Genomic DNA, 18,889 nt, shown 5'->3' with positions numbered 1-18,889 from the left:
CATATCAAGCTTTCTGCCAGAAAATAATTTGAGGGTTTGTATAGACACAGGCTATATAGCTATTACATAAGAAAAATTAAACCCGTAAGTGTCCTTACTAGGTGGAACTGGGTTTGAAATGTTTTGGAACTTGACCCTGTATTCAGACACTTTGACACAATTTGAACAGAAGTTTCCATACGATGTTTTGTTCAAAAATTACAAAGTCACACAGGCTATATATATCTATTACTTTCCAAGATTTTAAGGTACATAATTTTTAACTCTGTACCTTCTGGCAAAACCCCTGTATATATATAGTTATAGAATATTAAACTTGCTACCATTTCGTATCATGTTTATATCACGAGTGAAATAATTTTCATTGTCACAAGCTTTATCGTGACGATGAAAATGATTTCATGAGGGACATAAACATGATACAAAATGGTAGCGAGTTTAATATCCTATTTATTACCCATACTTGATCTTAATTTATATGACTCGACTTGTTTTGTTGATGTTCCTGTAAGGTTGTAGTGCACCAATCGATGACGTCACGAAGTGTTACATCCCACTTAGCGGTCTAGTGGGACGTATCACTTTGACAGGGGACAATATTTCGAAATCTGAGTGAACCGGAAGTCGGTTCACGTGGTTTTTACCTAGGTAAACAATAGTTCGGTTACGTGAATTATATTTGCGTAACCCATGGGTTACCTGATCGGTTACCTCAAAATTACGTTGAAATTATATTTTAAATACATAGGTTTTAGCTGAAACATAAAGTTAAAACAAATACAAAAGAAAACATTAAAAAAAAAAATGTCTTTAATGCTTGCTAAAGTTAACAATATTATAAAAGAACTGAATATCAGCACCAGTACTGAAACAAAATACAGGGGCGTAGCCAGAAATTTTCTTAGCATTACGCACGCCTAAGGCGTGCCCAAGCGAGGATATTCGGGGGGCCTCCCCCTGTGAAAAGTTTGAAACTCAGGACGCCTGTAGATGCAATCTGAGCCTTTTCCGAGGCTTTTTTTTTTTTGTAATTATTTTTGTAAAAAAAAATTCGAGTCAATTTTAAGAGGATATTTTATAGAACAATTACAGACAGCCTCGACCTATTCCCGGATTTTGTTTTTTGCATTACGCACATGCGTACTGTGCGTAATGCCTTTGAAATATATACATAATCATTTGGAGGGATTCCTTTTTGCGTTCTGCGGTGGCTATGCTACTTTCACTTTATCGATGGTACTTCCATACTACAGTGATGTTCCAAATGTGTGTTTTTTTAAAGCTCATTATGCGATGTTAGTATTTTTCAATTTTTGTGACACTTTTGGATTCCTGTTTACGTTAAAACTGTTTTTAACATATGTAAAAATATAGGCAAACCAATATTATGTCTACATATATTCCTTTAGAGGTAAAATAGCAGCAGATAATTTAGCCGTCCCCAGCGGTCTGAGCACATTTTTTAAAACTTTTGGCTCGACTCTATACTGAACATTTATTTTAGACTGGTTGCAAATTACAACTGTTGAAATGCTGCGCATCAAGTATCTAAAAATCAGCCTAAAACATTTGTCGTAATACTAGTAGTATGTGTGCATGAATAAACTTCCTGTAATCGTGAAGTTTGCAAGTTTTAATTTCTGAATGTTTACAGGTCATGACGTAACCAATTTGCGGTTCGCTTAAATTTAATTTTGCATAACCGACACACGAACAGAACGGCGGTTCGCGTGAAATATTGTGCCCTGTTTGATATATACCAAGATATTTTAACCATAGGGATAATAATATACAATATATAACATAGTAATTTAAAATGTTTATTTTTTATCCAGATGTCGTGGAGCGGTGATGCGATGTATCAAGTCTGGGTTGGGGTGTGTGTTTCAAGGACCACGCAGTGCCTTACAGAGTCACTTATGGGAGTGTCCCTACAGAGACCAGCATGCTGGTGAGATTTACAGAAAAAGAATTTTCTAAGCTATCTTAGCTCAATGAAATCGTAAAACCATTATAGGTTATGATGTCACTATATTTTGTTTAACGACACCACTAGAGCACATTGATTTATTATTATTGGATGTCAAATATTTGGTAATTTAACATATAGTCTTAGAAAACCTGCTACATTTTTCTATTCGTAGCAAGGGATCTTTTATATGCACCATCCCACAGACAGGATAGCACATACCACGACCTTTGATATACCATTTGTGGTGCACTGGCTGGAACCAGAAATAGCCCGATGGGGATCGATCATAGACCGACCACGCATCAAGTCAGCGCTTTACCACTGGGCTATGTTCTGCCCCTGTGCTTTTTTGATTGAGTAGAGCTAAGATAGTTTAAAACATCTCAAGCCTGCATTAGAAATAAACAAAATGGTGGAACTTCTTAAGATGTCGTCTCATATAAACTGCACCTGGCAATGTCAAACTGGATGTACATGCTATAAAATATGTAAAAAAAATTAAATTAAAATCTTTCAATAAAATAAAAATTGATTAATTGGAATATTTTATGTTTCTGCACCTATAAACTAGCTAGCCATTTTTTGCCAATATTACTGCAAACATTAGTGAACATTTCCCAAATAGATATGTATTAAAGACTTCATATTTTAAATCTATTTTGATAAAAACAAATGTCATATAGAGATGACACTTTGAAAAATTTAAACAAAGTATAATAGCACGATTCACACTGGAACAAATTTAGTTTTAACCAAATTTGAGATATGTAGAGTATTTCCTAGAAAATTATTGAAAATGGTTAATTTAAAGAAAACTGTATTAGCCAAAGACTAAATGTTGTAGCCACTTTGCCAAATTTGCCAACTGCTAATTTTTATACAATGTACAGGTTGAGCCCTGTAATAGATTACCATGAAAATAGACAATGGTGTCTCTTAATGTACTTGCTGTTTGTGTGTAGGTAAGAATCCTGTTCTTGATGGTGAAGTGTCGACGATAGAGATTCAGCGACCGCCTGACGACAGAGCTGCCGTACCTGTGTATGACATGGGGCTCAGCATCGTCGGAGGGTGCGACACGCCGCTCATCTGTATTGTCATACAGGAAATCATCAAGGGTGGCATCGTCGATCAAGATGGCCGGCTCCTACCAGGGGATCAGATTCTAGAGGTACATACTTCTAGAATCAGTTTGTTCAATATAAAGGAGACTAGTAGATTAAGATTTGTAACAAATGGATGATCATTAAAGCAGATCGGGTTTGATGTAAGGTGAGGCCTTACATATGTGAACATGGTGTAAGATAAATCAGTTATAATTATGAACGAGTGCTATTAATACAATGTCTTAATTAATTTTGGTCATTTAATTCAAATTTAAGATATTTTTAAAACTACTTTTGATTTTAGTTTTGTGTGTCCTAAATTGGAGTTAGTGTTTGTATTTGCTATTAACTCTGTTTCTCCAAATAAAAAGCAGGATCAACCAAATTTCTTATCAACACACCTGTAAAAGGATATCACACGTCACTTGGGTGTACAAATGCTGAGGGTCAAGGTTTTATGACAGATATTAGACTTATTGCACCTTATGTTTTAAAGTATATAATGTAATAAACTTGCCACTTGCAGGTGAATGGGGAAGATTTAACTCAAGCCACTCATTATCAGTCTCGCAATGCATTAGCTCAGTATTTTCCTGTTTGTCGACTCACTGTATATCGTGAGAGAGCTGAAGAAGTCCGACCCATTGAAAAAGAAGGTAGGAAGTGAATGAAATTATGAAATAACTTAATATTTAATTAAACTGTAATAACAGCTTGTTAGTCCCGTACATGTCTAACCGGAGGGGACTATAGGTTTCATTTCTGTCCTTCTGTCTGTCTGTCCATCCGTCTGTCCCACATATAGTTTTTCGTAAATGTTTTCCACAATGCGTCAAGATATTGAGCTGAAACTGTATATAGCTTTATCAAGTACTGCTACAGATCATGTTTGATTTTTATGATGATATTCCCAATTTGTTTTCAGAATTATGGCCCTTGAACTTGAGAGATTCGAAAATTTGTTAGGCCCGTCTTCTTAAATTGAACTGTAATCACAGCTTATTACATTAACTGAATCTGTCAGCATTTAAATAGTAGCATGTTATGCATGCCTTATACACATTTAATAAGGTTTGTGGAATGCAAAATCATTTAAGAATTATTTATCAAACTTCAAAGTTACTTATTAGTTTTACTTATACCTGTTGATACTCAAGATACTCAGCAAGACAGATTTAAAGTAACAAAATTAACATCTCTTCTTTTTATATGCACTCCTGATTTGAATTTTTCTTCTCTTTCTTTCCAGAAATTCTTAAAATAACATTGAACAAGGTTAAAAATAGACAGCTTGGAATAAAACTTGTTGGGAAGAGGTAAGCATTTTTATTTAATCACCTATATATACATATGTATTTATGTCCTACAGTCCATTATTACAATAAGTAGATTATCATTTTGATTTGAAAAAAATTATTAACTAAATTGTAAGACCAAAATTAACCAATAACTTCATATGTTATGTAAATGAATGATATGTATTAAGTGAAAAAAAAATGGCCTCCAGAGTAATGCATGAGAATATGAAATGTAAGGCCACTAGATATTTATTTTATTTTACAACAAGGTGTTTCAAAATTAATTTTTAAGGACTAAAAGTGAGTTGGATATGCTTATCCTGTCTGTAAAATGGTGCATATAAAAGATCACTTGTTATTAACGGAAAAATGTAGCAGGTTTCCTCTGTAAGAATATTTGTCAAAATTACCAAATGTTTGATATCCAATAGCTGGTGATTAATAAATCAATGTGCTCTAGTGGTTTTGTTAAACAAAACAAACTTTAACTCTGTGTCAAAGCTCAAGGTCACTGCTACTAAAAATATAAGTTTTATGACAATTTTTAAAATAGCTCTGTATTGTTTTTGTCTCATTCAGGAGTGGGACCGGAGTGTACATTCTGAGTCTGGTTCAGTGCAGCACTGCGGCATACGACGGACGTCTGAAACCGGACGATCGTATCCTGGAGATCAACGGCCAGGACGTGTCGTATGGCACACAGGAGCAGGCTGCTCACATCATACAGGTCAGTTTTAGTGCAAACAGTTTACTGATCTCTCAAGACTCGAACAGTAAAATATATGCTGTTTTTGTTTCTTGTTATCTCAAAAAGAACCAGAAGTAATTGAAAACCACACCAAAAAACCACCATTGCTTCACATAGTGTTACCTAACCTTCCGTCCGTCCCAGCCTCCTACAAAAATTTTTTTTTGTGAATAAGTTCAGTTTGGTTTGACGTAAGAAGAAAAGTAAAAGTGTTTTGGAAATAACATAAAATTACTATGTTTTTGTGCAGCCATTCTCATTAAGATGGTAATCCCTTTGTTACAAATAGCTGTTATCTAAAGATACTTTTTTCAATGATGTATGTAAGAATAAACAGAATGTAATTCAGTATTTTACTGTCTAATTATGGAGTCTTTAGCTAATCATCGTTTCTGTGTTGACAGTCTATTCCGGACCGAGTCCAGTTTGTGATCTCACGCACAAGCAGACCTCAGACCCCCGACATAATCCGATCTACCTCATCTGACCCTGTGAAAACTGGTGCTAGCTTCAACTGTGATATTCCAGAGTCGCCTCTTTGCAAGAAGTGCAACGAGAGACTTATTACTGTTGCCAAGGTGATCTTTATTTTTAAATATTTGCCAATGATAATTTTGCCAAATTTGACGGACTCAAATTTGACAGAATTCCACACAAAAAACCAGAGTAACAAAATGAAAGTAATGTTAAGTTTATCATAATGTTTATCATAATGTTAATGTTTATCATAATGTTAATATTTATCATAATGTTAATGTTTATCATAATGTTAATGTTTATCATAATGTTAATGTTTATCTTTAACATGTTTGTCAAGTTAGTCATTCAGTGCATCATATTCAAGTGGCCTACATACTGTATGTCAATAATTTGGATGTTAATCTTTTTTGTTGTAGTTGTAGAGACAAGTAAATTGTAAGCTGCTTTTTCAAATATAGTAAATCACTACAACAATTATAAAACAAATAATGTATTCACTATTGTGTTTTTACTGAAAAATGTGCTCTAGTGTTGTTAAAACAAACTTATAACTTTTGAACATAATATATCATAAAATTTGTTTAACAACACAATTCCTTCTTTTGTAATAATAACTGTTTTTACTTCAGAATTCAGCCTTGGTATCTGCTAATGTATTCCCCTATTATTAGTTCCCTATTGGTTCAACCAGAGGAGACTATCGGTTTCATCTCCGACCTTCTGTATGTCTGTCTGTCTATCTGTCTGTCTGTCCTACATATAGTTTTTGGATGTTTTGGGTTTTTTTTACAATGCCTTGAGATATTGAGCTGAAATTTTGTGTATAGCTTTTTCATGTACTGATACAGATCAAGTTTGTCTTTCCAGGCAATTTACCTATGTTTGACAGAGTAATGATTCTTGAACTTAAGAGATGTAAAATTTTGTAAGGCTCGGTACAGAACATGTATTGCTTTAGCAGTACTCTCAGAATGCTTGTTTACTGTATTATAAAATGTATTTAAACCCATTTTTTCTGTTTTTTAATAAAAATATTTACTTCAGAATCCGGCAGAGAGCCTTGGTATCAGCGTTGCTGGTGGATTAGCAAGTGTCCATGGCGACACGCCAATATACATCACCAACATTAACTCTGCTGGTTGTCTTGGACGAACTGGGCAGGTTAAGGTTAGTCTTCATTATTATCTTTTCTTGATAATCTTAACATTTGTAGACATGTGCAAAAGATAGTAGGTTTACTTCATTATCTTTCTTTGAGATAATATTGTTCAAGATCATTATGTTCAAAAATACATTAAACAAACAGAAAGATTCAATAAATAAAATATGATTTAATAAATGATTAGATAAATAAATTATGGCTCGATAAAAGTATATCACAATGTGCGGTCTGTCTCATTAGAAAGATAAACTACTTTAGTTTCCCCATTTTTCTTTTCTTTAGCACTTTATTCACACTACTGCTTGATATTCTATGTATTAAAGGGACATTCCTGAGTTTGCTGCAATGTTTTAAGATGTTATCGACTAATAAAATATTTCTACGATTAAACTTACATATTAAATATATTTTCCTGTTTAGAATATTAGTGGCTGTATATTAAACGTGTTTCTGATCGTTCTAATATTTGTACTAGGTTAATTTTCATTTTATTTTCTAAAAGACAAAATCCAGTTTGGGCATCTTACAAATATTAAGACAACCAGAAACACATTTTATATACAGACACTGTTATTCTAAACAAGAAAATATATTTAATATGTAAGTTTAATCGTAGAAATATTTTATTAGTTGGAAACATCTTACAATGCAGCAAACTCGGGAATGTCCCTTTAACTTTGTTCTGAATATTTATTATAGTCTTTCTTCCGGTTTCACTTTATATGCTCTGTTAATTTGTCTTGATTGATGTTTTGTGTATTTACTTAGTTTCAAATATTTGTAGTAATAGTAGTCGCATATAATGTTACAATATTAGTAATTAGGAGAGGGCCTCATAAATTGGATAACTTGTACCCTATCCTTTTGTATATTATATGCAATAAAATATGTTTCAAACAAACAAACCTGAAAAGTATTGAAATTAGAGGTTGGTTCCATACATAAAATGGTTTATTAATAAATATTAAAAATATTGACTTTCCACTTGAACAAGTCTCATGCTGTGCACTGAAATTAAGTGTAAAATATCAAAAAATCTGACAGTGAGTATTGGGGAAAATAATTTCAGAATTTTATTGCAGACTTGTTTCATCAGCGGTGATTCAGGCATACTGTAGAACTGTGATTTAATATTACTGAATGAATGGCTATTTAATGTGTAAATCTAGACAAAATAAGAAAGAAAGGAAATGTTTTATTTAACGACACACTCAACACACATTATTTACAGTTATATGTGTCAGACATATGGTTAAAGACCACTAAGATATTGAGAGAGGAAATCCGCTGTCGCAACTTCATTGGCTACTCTTTTCGATAAGCAGCAAGGGATCTTTTATATGCACCATCCCACAGACAGGGTAGCACATACCACGGCCTTTGGTATACCAGTCATGGTGCACTGGCTGGAACGAGAAATAGCCCAATGGGCCCACTGACAGGAATCGATCCCACACCGACAGTGCATCGAGCGAGCGCTGTACCACTGGGCTACGTCCCGCCCCTCTAGACAAAATAACTGTATGTTACAAATTAAGAAATAAATCAATACTGCTGGATGCTCAATATCCAGCAGTATTGATTTACTTCATAATTTGTAACATGCATACAATTACCTCCAACCTAACAGCAGGTAGCTGAGTATATTAATAACCTGGGATCTCCTTGTGTTTGTGCAGAAGGGTGATGTTCTGCTGTCTATTGGTGGCACGAGTCTGCTGCACCTGACCCATGCGGAGGCGGTTAACCAGCTGAAGATCCAGGCCGAGACCAAGCTGCTGATGCTGAAGATCATTGAGGGGCCCGAGACGTCCACCAACCTCGACAACTTCGTCCCCTCATGGCTCTTCTGGCTTAAGATGCCCAGGTATGATATGACGCTATTTTTAACTGGCGCAGGAAGGTTTTTATTACTTTGAGGTTAACTTGAGGTCCAGGGTGCCATGGGAAAGAAAGTTGTTGTGAGTCTTTAAGAGGTTTTAATCTGAAGAAAAGGTTTTTAATTTAATGTGGTATTTATAATCTTTATTTCTTTGCTCGATAATGTTGTTTTTTTGTATTATTTTTTTTTAAATCTTGAGTTTCCTGAAATGTAAAGCTTTGAGCACCACTGAAATTGGATATGAACATTTTGTTAATTATTGTTAATAAATAATTGGGTTACTACGTGATGGTAATACCAATGTCCTTTATGTTGGTTTGTCACTCTTTTAAGTTAAATTTCATACTCTTTTTTTTTATAATATACAGTGAAACCCCTCAACACCGGACCCCCTCTAAACCGGAATCCCCTCAAAACCGGACGTTTTCCGCGGTCCTGTGATTTACTCATCTTTTAACACTATATTTTACCCCTCTAAACTGAACACCGGACAAACAATTCGGTCCCAATGTGTCAACTTAGTGTAAATCCTACCCCTGAAAGCCGGACGATCAAACCGATACCAATCAATATGGCGCCCACCTGTCTGTGAACACCGATGGCTAGTGCAATATGCGCATGCTCGAGATCGCTGTTATCAGTGTAATCACCGCTGCATACAGTACAGGTACCGCTCAGCAGGCAAGATTAGCAACTTGACAATAAACAATTAAAAGGACTGACTTGCAAGCTTTGGTATGGAGTTAACTACTGTAAACACATTGATTGTGTTATAATTATGGTTAACATTAGTGGAGTTAACTACTGTAAACACATTGATTGTGTTATAATTATGGTTAACATTAGTGGAGTTAGATGTTAGATGACGGAAGCGACAACGAATCCGAACAAGATGTATCTGTTCCTGGAAACGATCTCAGCTATCCTGACGTGTTGAACATGCTTCAGATTTTAAAGGACTTTGCAATACAGAAAGATGAACGTTTCCTATTGCATGTACAGGAATTAGAAAGTTTAACGCAGGCAACCATTGTTAAACACAAATGTGAAAAACAACAGACATCGATGGATACGTTTCTCAACGTAGGCTGATTTATCGATTGATTGACAATTTGTGGACTTTTTAATGTATTTTTTATTCAATATTACTCCCATGGATGTTTTTATTTTTCTAAATGCTCATAAATGCACCATTTTTCAACATATTCTTGTTGTTCTTGTTTTAAAACACTTTAATACTTTCCCTATTTTATGGAGAATGGAAGGTATTTCCGTCCAGGCAGACCTCTGAAAACCGGACACCTCTGAAAACCGGACATTTTACTTGGTCCCATGGATGTCCGGTATTGAGGGGTTTCACTGTACTTAATTTCTCATTTATTTTTGGCTAAGTGTTTCATAAACCTTGATGTTTTTCACTATTTGTTACATCAGTTATCTCTCTTCTTCACTGTGTATTTTTTTTACTTCTTTCAGAATGTGTCAGTTGTACAAAACCATCACTCTGCTGCGTAGTCCAAGTGGGAGTCTGGGCTTCTCTATTGTCGGTGGAATAGACAGCAGTCACGGCACACTCCCCATCTTTGTCAAGTCGATTGTACCGGGAACCTCTGCTGCAACGGATGCCAGACTCAAGTATGTGCTTCATGCAATATGTCATGCTGTTTTGGAACCCCTTTTTTTTCGAATATCAATTTAAGCATTCTTATTTTCCACATTTCAGAACTTTAAAACTAAGTGTTAGGGAAATGTCAAGCTACATTTGTAAGAATTAAAGACATAATATCTTCAAATTTTACTGATTTTGTTTAAATCTTTTGATTTAATATCAGGGCCGTAGCTAGCAGGGGGCTCCCCCCCCCCTTGAAAAAAATCCATAAAGCATTATAGAAACTTAAAGAAAATTCTGTTCTTAACTGTTTAAGGAGTTTTAGACTATTAACTACTCAGTTGCCCCCCCCCCCCCCCCAAACAAAAACTCCTAGCTACAGCCCTGAATATTCAATATGTATGTTGAAATTTCATGTTCCTCTATATCTGTAACATGCACCCATCTATTTGGTAGCACAGAAAACATACATTTAGTTAAGCATAGACATATGGATTGGCATTAACAATGAGATTGTTTTCTGGTTTGTCCAGTGGTTACTATTATCATCAGTATTATTGCTAATAATTAATATAATTGTTGTTATTAAATATGCAGCGGTCAAAATGTTTTCCAGAGCATATAAGGCGTAAAAAAAAACCCAACATACAACAGTGTTGATCTGTACCCTCAAATATGCAGCATGACATTGTTTTTATCAAGGTTAAAAAGTAATTTGTGTATTTTTTTCAAAAACTTGGTGACATGTGATGGTGAAACAGTTTTACATCATCTGTCATTAAAAGTAAAGGTTCTGCATTTCCACAATCACGCATTAAAAAAAAAACCGCACTGAATTGCATACGTCTGTACCCTGAAAAATATACCTCGTGGAAAACCTGGTGGTAAATAAAGGGTGAATTAGAGGTTTGTGTGATTGAGGCCTTGTCCCATGACTGGTATATCAAAGATCATGGTATGTGCTGTCCTATGGGAAAGTGCATTGAAACATATCCCTTACTGCTAATGGAAAAATATGGCTGATTTCAAAAACATTTTTGTTGTAGAATTATCAAATGTTTAAAATGCAATTGCTGATGAATAATAAATCATTGTTCTCTAGTGTTTTCGCTAAAAACTAAATGTCTTGCTATGTTTCAGGTGTGGAGATATGATACTGAATGTGAATGAACACAGTCTGCAGTTGGTAACGCACAGCAAGGCCGTGGAGATCCTCAAACACGTGCATGGGGCAGTCACCCTGGTGGTGGTCTCCTGGCCCGGGACTATCGTTTGACCAAAACCTCACTTTAGAAAAAAGCACATCTCTTTCAACTCCGTTTCTACTTCAGAAAGTGAATAATGTTTGATTCAGTAATAGTTCAGAAAATGAATGATGTTTGGAACAGTAATAATTCAGAAAGTGAATGACATTTGGAGCAGTAATGTTTGACAGAGTTGGCCCGGAACTATCGTCTGACCAAAACCTCACATTAGAAGACAGCACATCTCTTTCAACTTCATTTCTACTTCAGAAAGTGAATGATGTTTGGAACAGTAATAATTTTAAAAAATGAACAATGTTTGGAGTAGTAATAATTGAGAAAATGAATGATGTTTGGAACAGTAATAATTGAGAAAGTGAATGATGTTTCGAGTAGTAATAATTGAGAAAATTAATGATGTTTGGAACAGTAATAATTGAGAAAGTGAATGATGTTTGGAGCAGTAAAAATTCAGAAAATGAATGATGTTCGTATCAGTAATAATTCAGAAAATGAATGATGTTTGAGTTTTATTGTTCTGAGCCAGACAGTTTAGAATCGGAAGTGTCTGACTGTTTTTAATACCTGTGAATCTTTGTCAAGATTTGTTTTTTCATATGCAGTGCTGCAGAAAGCACTTAAATGTAAGCAATTGTTCCAATAGAAGATTAATTGCATGGCATTACAGGATGTATGGAAATTGTGACATTGCTCAAAGCATTATTGAACGCCATGTGAATTAGAATGAGAAATATTGAGAATGTACTCACTCAAAGATTTCTTCTGTTTTGTTGTTGAAAGAACTGTGTGTGCTCTTATCATTTGTTTTCACATGCTTGCCCGAGTTTTGTTGCAGTTTACAGCTTATGCAGAAATCATATCATCGCCTTTCTTCATTTGCTTTTATCTGGTGCTATATTTGTTAGTCTTGTCTTTTGTCCAGCTGGTGTGTTGTTTAAGAAACAGTTTCCGAATTAAGGTGCATGTGACTGGATTTAGTCCCAGCATTTGGTTTTAACTTCTAGTCAGTGTGAAAAACAAAATGTACACTTGTCTAGTTTATCTTTATTATGGTATTTTATAAATAAGGGCATTACATCTTTGATAAACTTTGTGTTACGGTATCTTGTTATGCTGGTGAATCTCCAGTTCTTCGGAAGTGTTTTCGTTTACACGGTTTGCAATGTGCCAATGTGATAAAATTGAAAAATAAAATCTGTTATATATAAACGAATAATAAAAATTAATTCATATTTGATTTGGCAGCTTGAATCATATCATCTTTTTTTCGTAAACAGCATTTACTAAGAAGAAAATGTATTAAACTACACCATTGCACTTGTATTATCAAATAATGTGAAATATATACACGAAGAGTTAAGACAGTCTTAGCTTTTGCTTTGAATTCCTGTGATATAAAAACTAACACATATTAAACAAAAACCTAGCCAAATGTTTATAGATAAAATTATACTATTTTTCATCAATTAAACTCTTGGACAGTGAATATGTATACCATTCACCTTGTACAAACATGTAATTCTTAAAATCATTCTACAGTGTTAATTTACAAATAATGAAGGTTTTTCCAGTTGACCGGTAATTCTAGACATGTGGTTTATTTGCTCTGCATTAGTTTTAGATATATGTAATGTTGAAGCCCCTTCTGTGTCTTAGGTGATATGAATATTATAATAATAACATTCCATTTATTCCATGGTTATTTGATTTCTATATAATTTTTATTATTATTATTTTGTTATTTGTTGACTCAGTCTGACAGCATGTTTGTTCTGCGTGTAATTATCGCTGTGAATAGGCAAGTCTGTACAGCATTGTGTTGTCCATGTTGAGCTGTGTTGTTTTCTCGCCTATACGAAGTAAAAAGCGAGATATAGGTACTAAATTTATTTCCGACAGCAGCACCAACTTTTGTGTTAACGTTTAACTTTAAAATTTAGCATTTAGGTCAGTTTCTCAAGAACTGTTAAACTTGGTTTATAGTTGCACCTATGGATGTTCTCCATAGTGCACCTAAAACATTCATGGTAGGCGAGACATTTAATTCTGCAGTATTCTTGTTTGGAAAGAAGGATGCATTAAGAACTAACCTGCTTCTGTGTGAACAGAGTTTTTATACATTACACAGAAAATCTGTTTGTAAACAGTCAAATCATAAACATGCATAATCATAATCAACAGTACCAAAACCATAATTCCTACCGGATTTTGTTATTCTCAAAAGCATTATTTTCTGTTAGAAATATATATGTATTGTAGAATGTTGTTGGCTCGGACACAGAATGTTGAAGATACTGCTGCCCTGGAACCAAGAAGATCCCAAATGTTTACTTTAGTAAACTCTTTTATTATGCACTGAAGGGTCGAACAAGCCTTGGATCGAATATAAACTTTCTCTCACACAGTTATGTCGATCTTGTCAGAGGCAAATTGGTATAACAGAATCTTGCTTGAACTGGAAATCCATAACCTTTCAAGTAGCAGTCAAGACTAGCCCTGTCCCTTGCCAAATTATCCAATTACAGTGACTGTTGTTTGTAAAATATTCAGGAGCTGAAAAAAGCTCCCCTGATTTTTTTTTTTGCAAGAGTCATTACTCTCGTCAGAAATTAGCATAACAATTGTTAAAATGTAAATGTCATAAAACTGATAATAACATTCAACAATAAAATTAATATCTGTTCATGTTTCACTGTCATTTATAATTATACTAACCATCCTTACTTTTCATTTTAGTCGTATTAACAAGTTTACCACCAATAATTATAAAACAAATATTAATTTAATCACTGTCATTTTAAAGTTTTAACTGCTCATTAATAATTAATTGCTAACCATTCTCACTGATAAACTTTTATGACTATCACTATATAACCACCACTGTCAAATATGAAATAGTTAATTATTAATCACTGTTCTTTTGAAGTTTTCACTGTCATTAAATTAACCTTCCTCACTTCATGTCGTTCAGACAAATTAATCTGTTTGTCATATTCAGTATATCAAATAGTATAAAGTGTTTTTTCACTGTATATTTGGTAACAAAGTTCATTCTTATCGATTTTAACCTAAGATTTCAAGAATTTCCGAGACCCCTCTAGATTTCCTCTTTTTTTTCACAGTTTACTAATTCCCATTCCTCATATTTGCCTTACTTTGTTGGTTTTAACAAGGCCATTTATAGCACATGATACTGTTTCAAGTATCAACAGCAAAAATATGAATGTACTTACTATAATGCATGGACAAGGCATAGCAAACCGTTGGCTTCTGTTATGCCTGTACATTACAGCTATTCAGTAAAAGCAAAATAAGTTGTAACAGTCATTTTGCTTGGTTGCATTAGCTCAATAATGAATTTTAAAAAGTGACTGACAGTCCCGAAGTTTGCTAAATGTTTGGTCTGAACTAGCCAGTGAGTTGAAAAACTGTTTTTTGGTAGTGTTGAGCCAACAAAATTCTACTGTATGTATATTTGCAATTTGTGTAATATAAATAGAGTAACATCAAGTTGATAAATTTTTAGAAGTAAAATAATATATATAATGAAAATCTTAGAAGTGTTTATCATTTTGTATTTCATCTTATTGGACTTCAAATCGTTATAGTCATCAAATATATTTGTTTAATGTTGCATCTCACAACATTCTTAGCATTAGATAATCATCATCCCAACAGCTGATGTTGAATGTTGAATCTCACAACATTCATCCCAACAGCTGATGTTTAATGTTGAATCTCACAACATTCATAGCATTAGATAATCATCATCCCAACAGCTGATGTTGAATTTCACAACATTCTTAGTATTAGATAATCATCATCCCAACAGCTGATGTATATTTTGTGTGCTGGGGTGTCATTAAACATTCTCAGTACTTTGCATCTGTATAAATCACTACTACAAAAGGATCATTCAGTTTTTGCTCAACACATCAAAAGTAACCCTGTCAGCACTATATAACTAAAAGTATTGAGAGAGTTAAGACATGTTGTACTATGTTGTGATGAGCATTACATAGAAAAATATCTTTTATAAGTATATGTTTGGAAATTATATGTTTTAACTAAAAACAAAAACAAAACCTAAAATAAAAAACCTACATGGGAATATGAACTGTTATATGTTAAACATGGTGCAATATTAAATGTATTTTTATTATGTTGATCATACGCTGGTCTGGTTTTTGACATATTTTAGACTACATATTGTTGATATTCCTTTTAGATTAAACCTTACATATGTTAATATTCATTTTAGGTTATAAAAATGCATCCGTTAATATTCATTTTAGGTAAAAAAATATATCCATCTGTTAATATTAATTTCAGGTAAAAAAAAATATATACGTGTTACTTAATGTTAATTTTAGGTTAAAAAATACATCTGTTAATATTCATTTTAGGTTAAAGATATAATTTAGGTTAAAATGTGTTAATACTCATCTTTGATTCTTATGCATCATTCACACTTAACATTTAGAATTGTGTTTACCCTTCATAATGGATCAGATATGTTGAAACAAAAGCTAATCCATAAAGCTGTAGATACATATGTCAGTATTTTAAAGATGTCCGTTCAGAATTATCCTGTATGCATGTAATGTTGTGATCAATATTGATTTATCAGAGACCAACATGATACCTCGGGATGATTTTATCCAGTACAAACACATCAAATTTGTGTTGGTAATCAAGTCTTCTCCTATGTTGAATTCTTTCAAAGACCTAGCTTGCAAGTTTTAATCAGATGTTATTTTGTAATTATGTGTATATTTTAATCTGTAATATCTTGGAATCGATTTGCCATAAGTGCTTCAAACATGAAAATTTAGCTCCAACTCGTGTCGACTTTCTCTCTCTCTCTTTTTTCATTCTGGTTTTGGTTCTAGCTTACCTGAAGTGCAAGGGGTTGTAGGATCAATCAGTGTCAGTGGTCCCTGTGGTTGACGTTTCTTGTTCCGACCAATGTCCCATAATAAAATATCAGTTCAAAGATGTTGTATGTTCTGTTTAGTCTGAAGTAAAATGCACCTAAAAGATCCCTAGCTACTAGAGATGTGCTGTATAACTGGTTTATCGTAATATAAATTTTGAACAATATTTTTCTAGTATACCAGTATATTGTACTTGTATATTTTGTATGTGTGTTAGTGCACACATATTATATTTTCAGACGAAAACTACCAGTTTAAAAAAAAACAATAGCTTCAATGGTGACTGGTATATCATTATATTAAGCTATACAAAATGTACTTAACTTAGAGCACTTTATAAATTTTAATAATTTAGAATTGGGTCTTCGCAGTATATTGTGGTGTGTATCGCAATTCAGGTTCAATATCCTGAGTTACTAACATGATAGAAACTCACCTGGAAAGTCGAGAGTGCAATGATAAAGCACATATCTGTGCACTTCAGTTTCAAATACGGTAGTTGTTGCAATTATTGTTGAGAGTTCTCTTGAGCTGTATTACCAAGATTTAATCAGTTTGTTTTGTTGGGCTATATTATTACCAAAATGGTGTAAACCTTTTTGGACTAGACATTTGGTTTTCTATTCATTATGAATAGCTGGTCGTTGTTTTAGTTTTACATAGATTTTCACATATTATGGCTTCTGTTCATACACATGTACCTTGCCACTGAAATGACTGGTGACCATGAATTGTTAATAGCATGATACATAATCTCAATATACAGATGTGTAAGCTGAAGGAATAACCCAAATGACGATGCTATTTCTTATCTCCACATTCTTTTCTCCACCCCTCTCTTCTTACAGGACGAGTTTGTAGCCTTGGTTTGCAGACCTATTATGTGTTGTTGTTTTCAAAAATCGTCATGCAAGCTGTACCTTTATTGGCTCCATTTAAGCTGGTCTGGAGCATTTTTAACACTGGAGACTGAGGTTAAAATAAATTATTGTGTTGTAATATAAACATAATGTTGAAACACTGAACGTATGTATGTATGTATTTGTGTACATGGTCATTCATTTTAATAAAAACTTTTTAATAAAAAGTGGCTAGTTATTTTTTATTTATTATAATGTGGTAACCGCCATGAGTGTGTACCATGTATTGTACATCACTGGATTACTGCCTTGATTTCAGGAATAAGTTCCCATGGAGATCGCATTTGAAATGACCACATGCAACTCAAGACTGATTCATATATTGGTTCTTTATGCTGTGTTCATTAGAAGTCATGAATATTGTATTTCCCAATTCACAAGTTGTAAAGAGCATTCATTTGGCGAAATAACCCGTGAACACAACTTGTGAACTGGGGTACGATTTTTTGTCTCAATCTTCACATTTCGTGAAAAAATGGCAGAACACAGTGCATCTAGTCTATAAATTGCCTCAAGACTATTTTGTGAATTTGTGATATTAACAAGCACCAAGTTTGGGCAACTTTCAGGTTTAAAAGCAATGTGACTTCTTGTGTAACTCAAGTAATAAAACCTTGGTAAGTTAGTACTGTGTAATGTGATGAAACCACTGGCCTGACTATTAGCAGGAGGTAGGGTGGGGAGAAGCTTGTTTACATATCCTATCCCAGTTTAAATGCTGTTGTATGGATCCAAGAAATGTGCAGACCTTGCGGCTTGTAACATTATAATATTATAATAACAATGCCTCGCTCAAATGATTTATTGGGTCAAAGTTTCCTTCCATCGTGTGTGGATTCTGACAGGTATTATGAATGAAGGTCTGTATGATTGTAATATAAATAGTATGTTAATTGTTTCATTGTGCAAACCATTGGGGTGTATAATTGTAACATTAATTGTTCCATTGTGCAAACCAATGTGATTTACAACAGAGAACAATGTCATGAATCATGGATTCCATGGACTTTTCAACCAGGTCAATAGTATTGTTGGTGTTTAACAGTTGACCTACGTTAACAAAAGATCTGTCACCATCAAAGGCATTTGTCTGAGGTCTGATAGGTCTCGATGATAGATCACCCTCTCTGGACTTGCAATTCCAACCAGTGTCCTACTACTGGTACATCAAAAGTTGTGGTATGTACTGCCCTGTATTTCAGGAGTTGTGCATTATACCAGATCCCCTGTATTATGGAGATACCGGGTTTCCTCTGTGCTAAGGTGTTAAACATTCCTTTCCTTTACAATTTATTCCTGAGATGTTTGCCTTTGGCTCTGTTGAGATATCTTTGCATTTTGTCCATTTGCATAAAAAAAAGCTAATGCATTGTTTGACTATATATTAAATAACACTCGTATAAACATTATGTATTAAGTTTTAAAACCACACCAACTGTCACATTTTAAAAATAAATTTAAATGTAAATAAATAAAAAAATCCTAACAAATTACCATCAGATTGTATAGA

The 18,889-nt window shown here is 33.8% G+C and overlaps 1 protein-coding gene across 3 annotated transcripts in view; it reads left to right on the top strand.

The window, feature by feature from the left end:
• LOC121380569 (ligand of Numb protein X 2-like) overlaps positions 1-17,546 on the top strand; it is a 63,008-nt gene extending 45,462 nt beyond the window's left edge. For all 3 annotated transcript variants that reach the window (XM_041509445.1, XM_041509444.1, XM_041509447.1), the window contains 10 exons: positions 1,836-1,951; positions 2,935-3,143; positions 3,605-3,734; positions 4,328-4,394; positions 4,956-5,103; positions 5,529-5,702; positions 6,649-6,771; positions 8,446-8,633; positions 10,125-10,283; positions 11,398-17,546. In XM_041509445.1, coding sequence (XP_041365379.1) covers positions 1,836-1,951; positions 2,935-3,143; positions 3,605-3,734; positions 4,328-4,394; positions 4,956-5,103; positions 5,529-5,702; positions 6,649-6,771; positions 8,446-8,633; positions 10,125-10,283; positions 11,398-11,533 — 1,450 coding nt within the window. In that variant the 3' untranslated portion in view covers positions 11,534-17,546. The remainder of the gene's footprint in view (positions 1-1,835; positions 1,952-2,934; positions 3,144-3,604; positions 3,735-4,327; positions 4,395-4,955; positions 5,104-5,528; positions 5,703-6,648; positions 6,772-8,445; positions 8,634-10,124; positions 10,284-11,397) is intronic.
• Positions 17,547-18,889: the final 1,343 nt, after the last annotated feature.

This window comes from Gigantopelta aegis, chromosome 9 (genome assembly GCF_016097555.1).
Source record: "Gigantopelta aegis isolate Gae_Host chromosome 9, Gae_host_genome, whole genome shotgun sequence".
NCBI classification, from domain to species: Eukaryota; Metazoa; Mollusca; class Gastropoda; order Neomphalida; family Peltospiridae; genus Gigantopelta; species Gigantopelta aegis.
The sequence above is the reverse complement of the archived record's forward strand: the minus strand, read 5'-3'. Positions and strand labels throughout refer to the sequence as shown.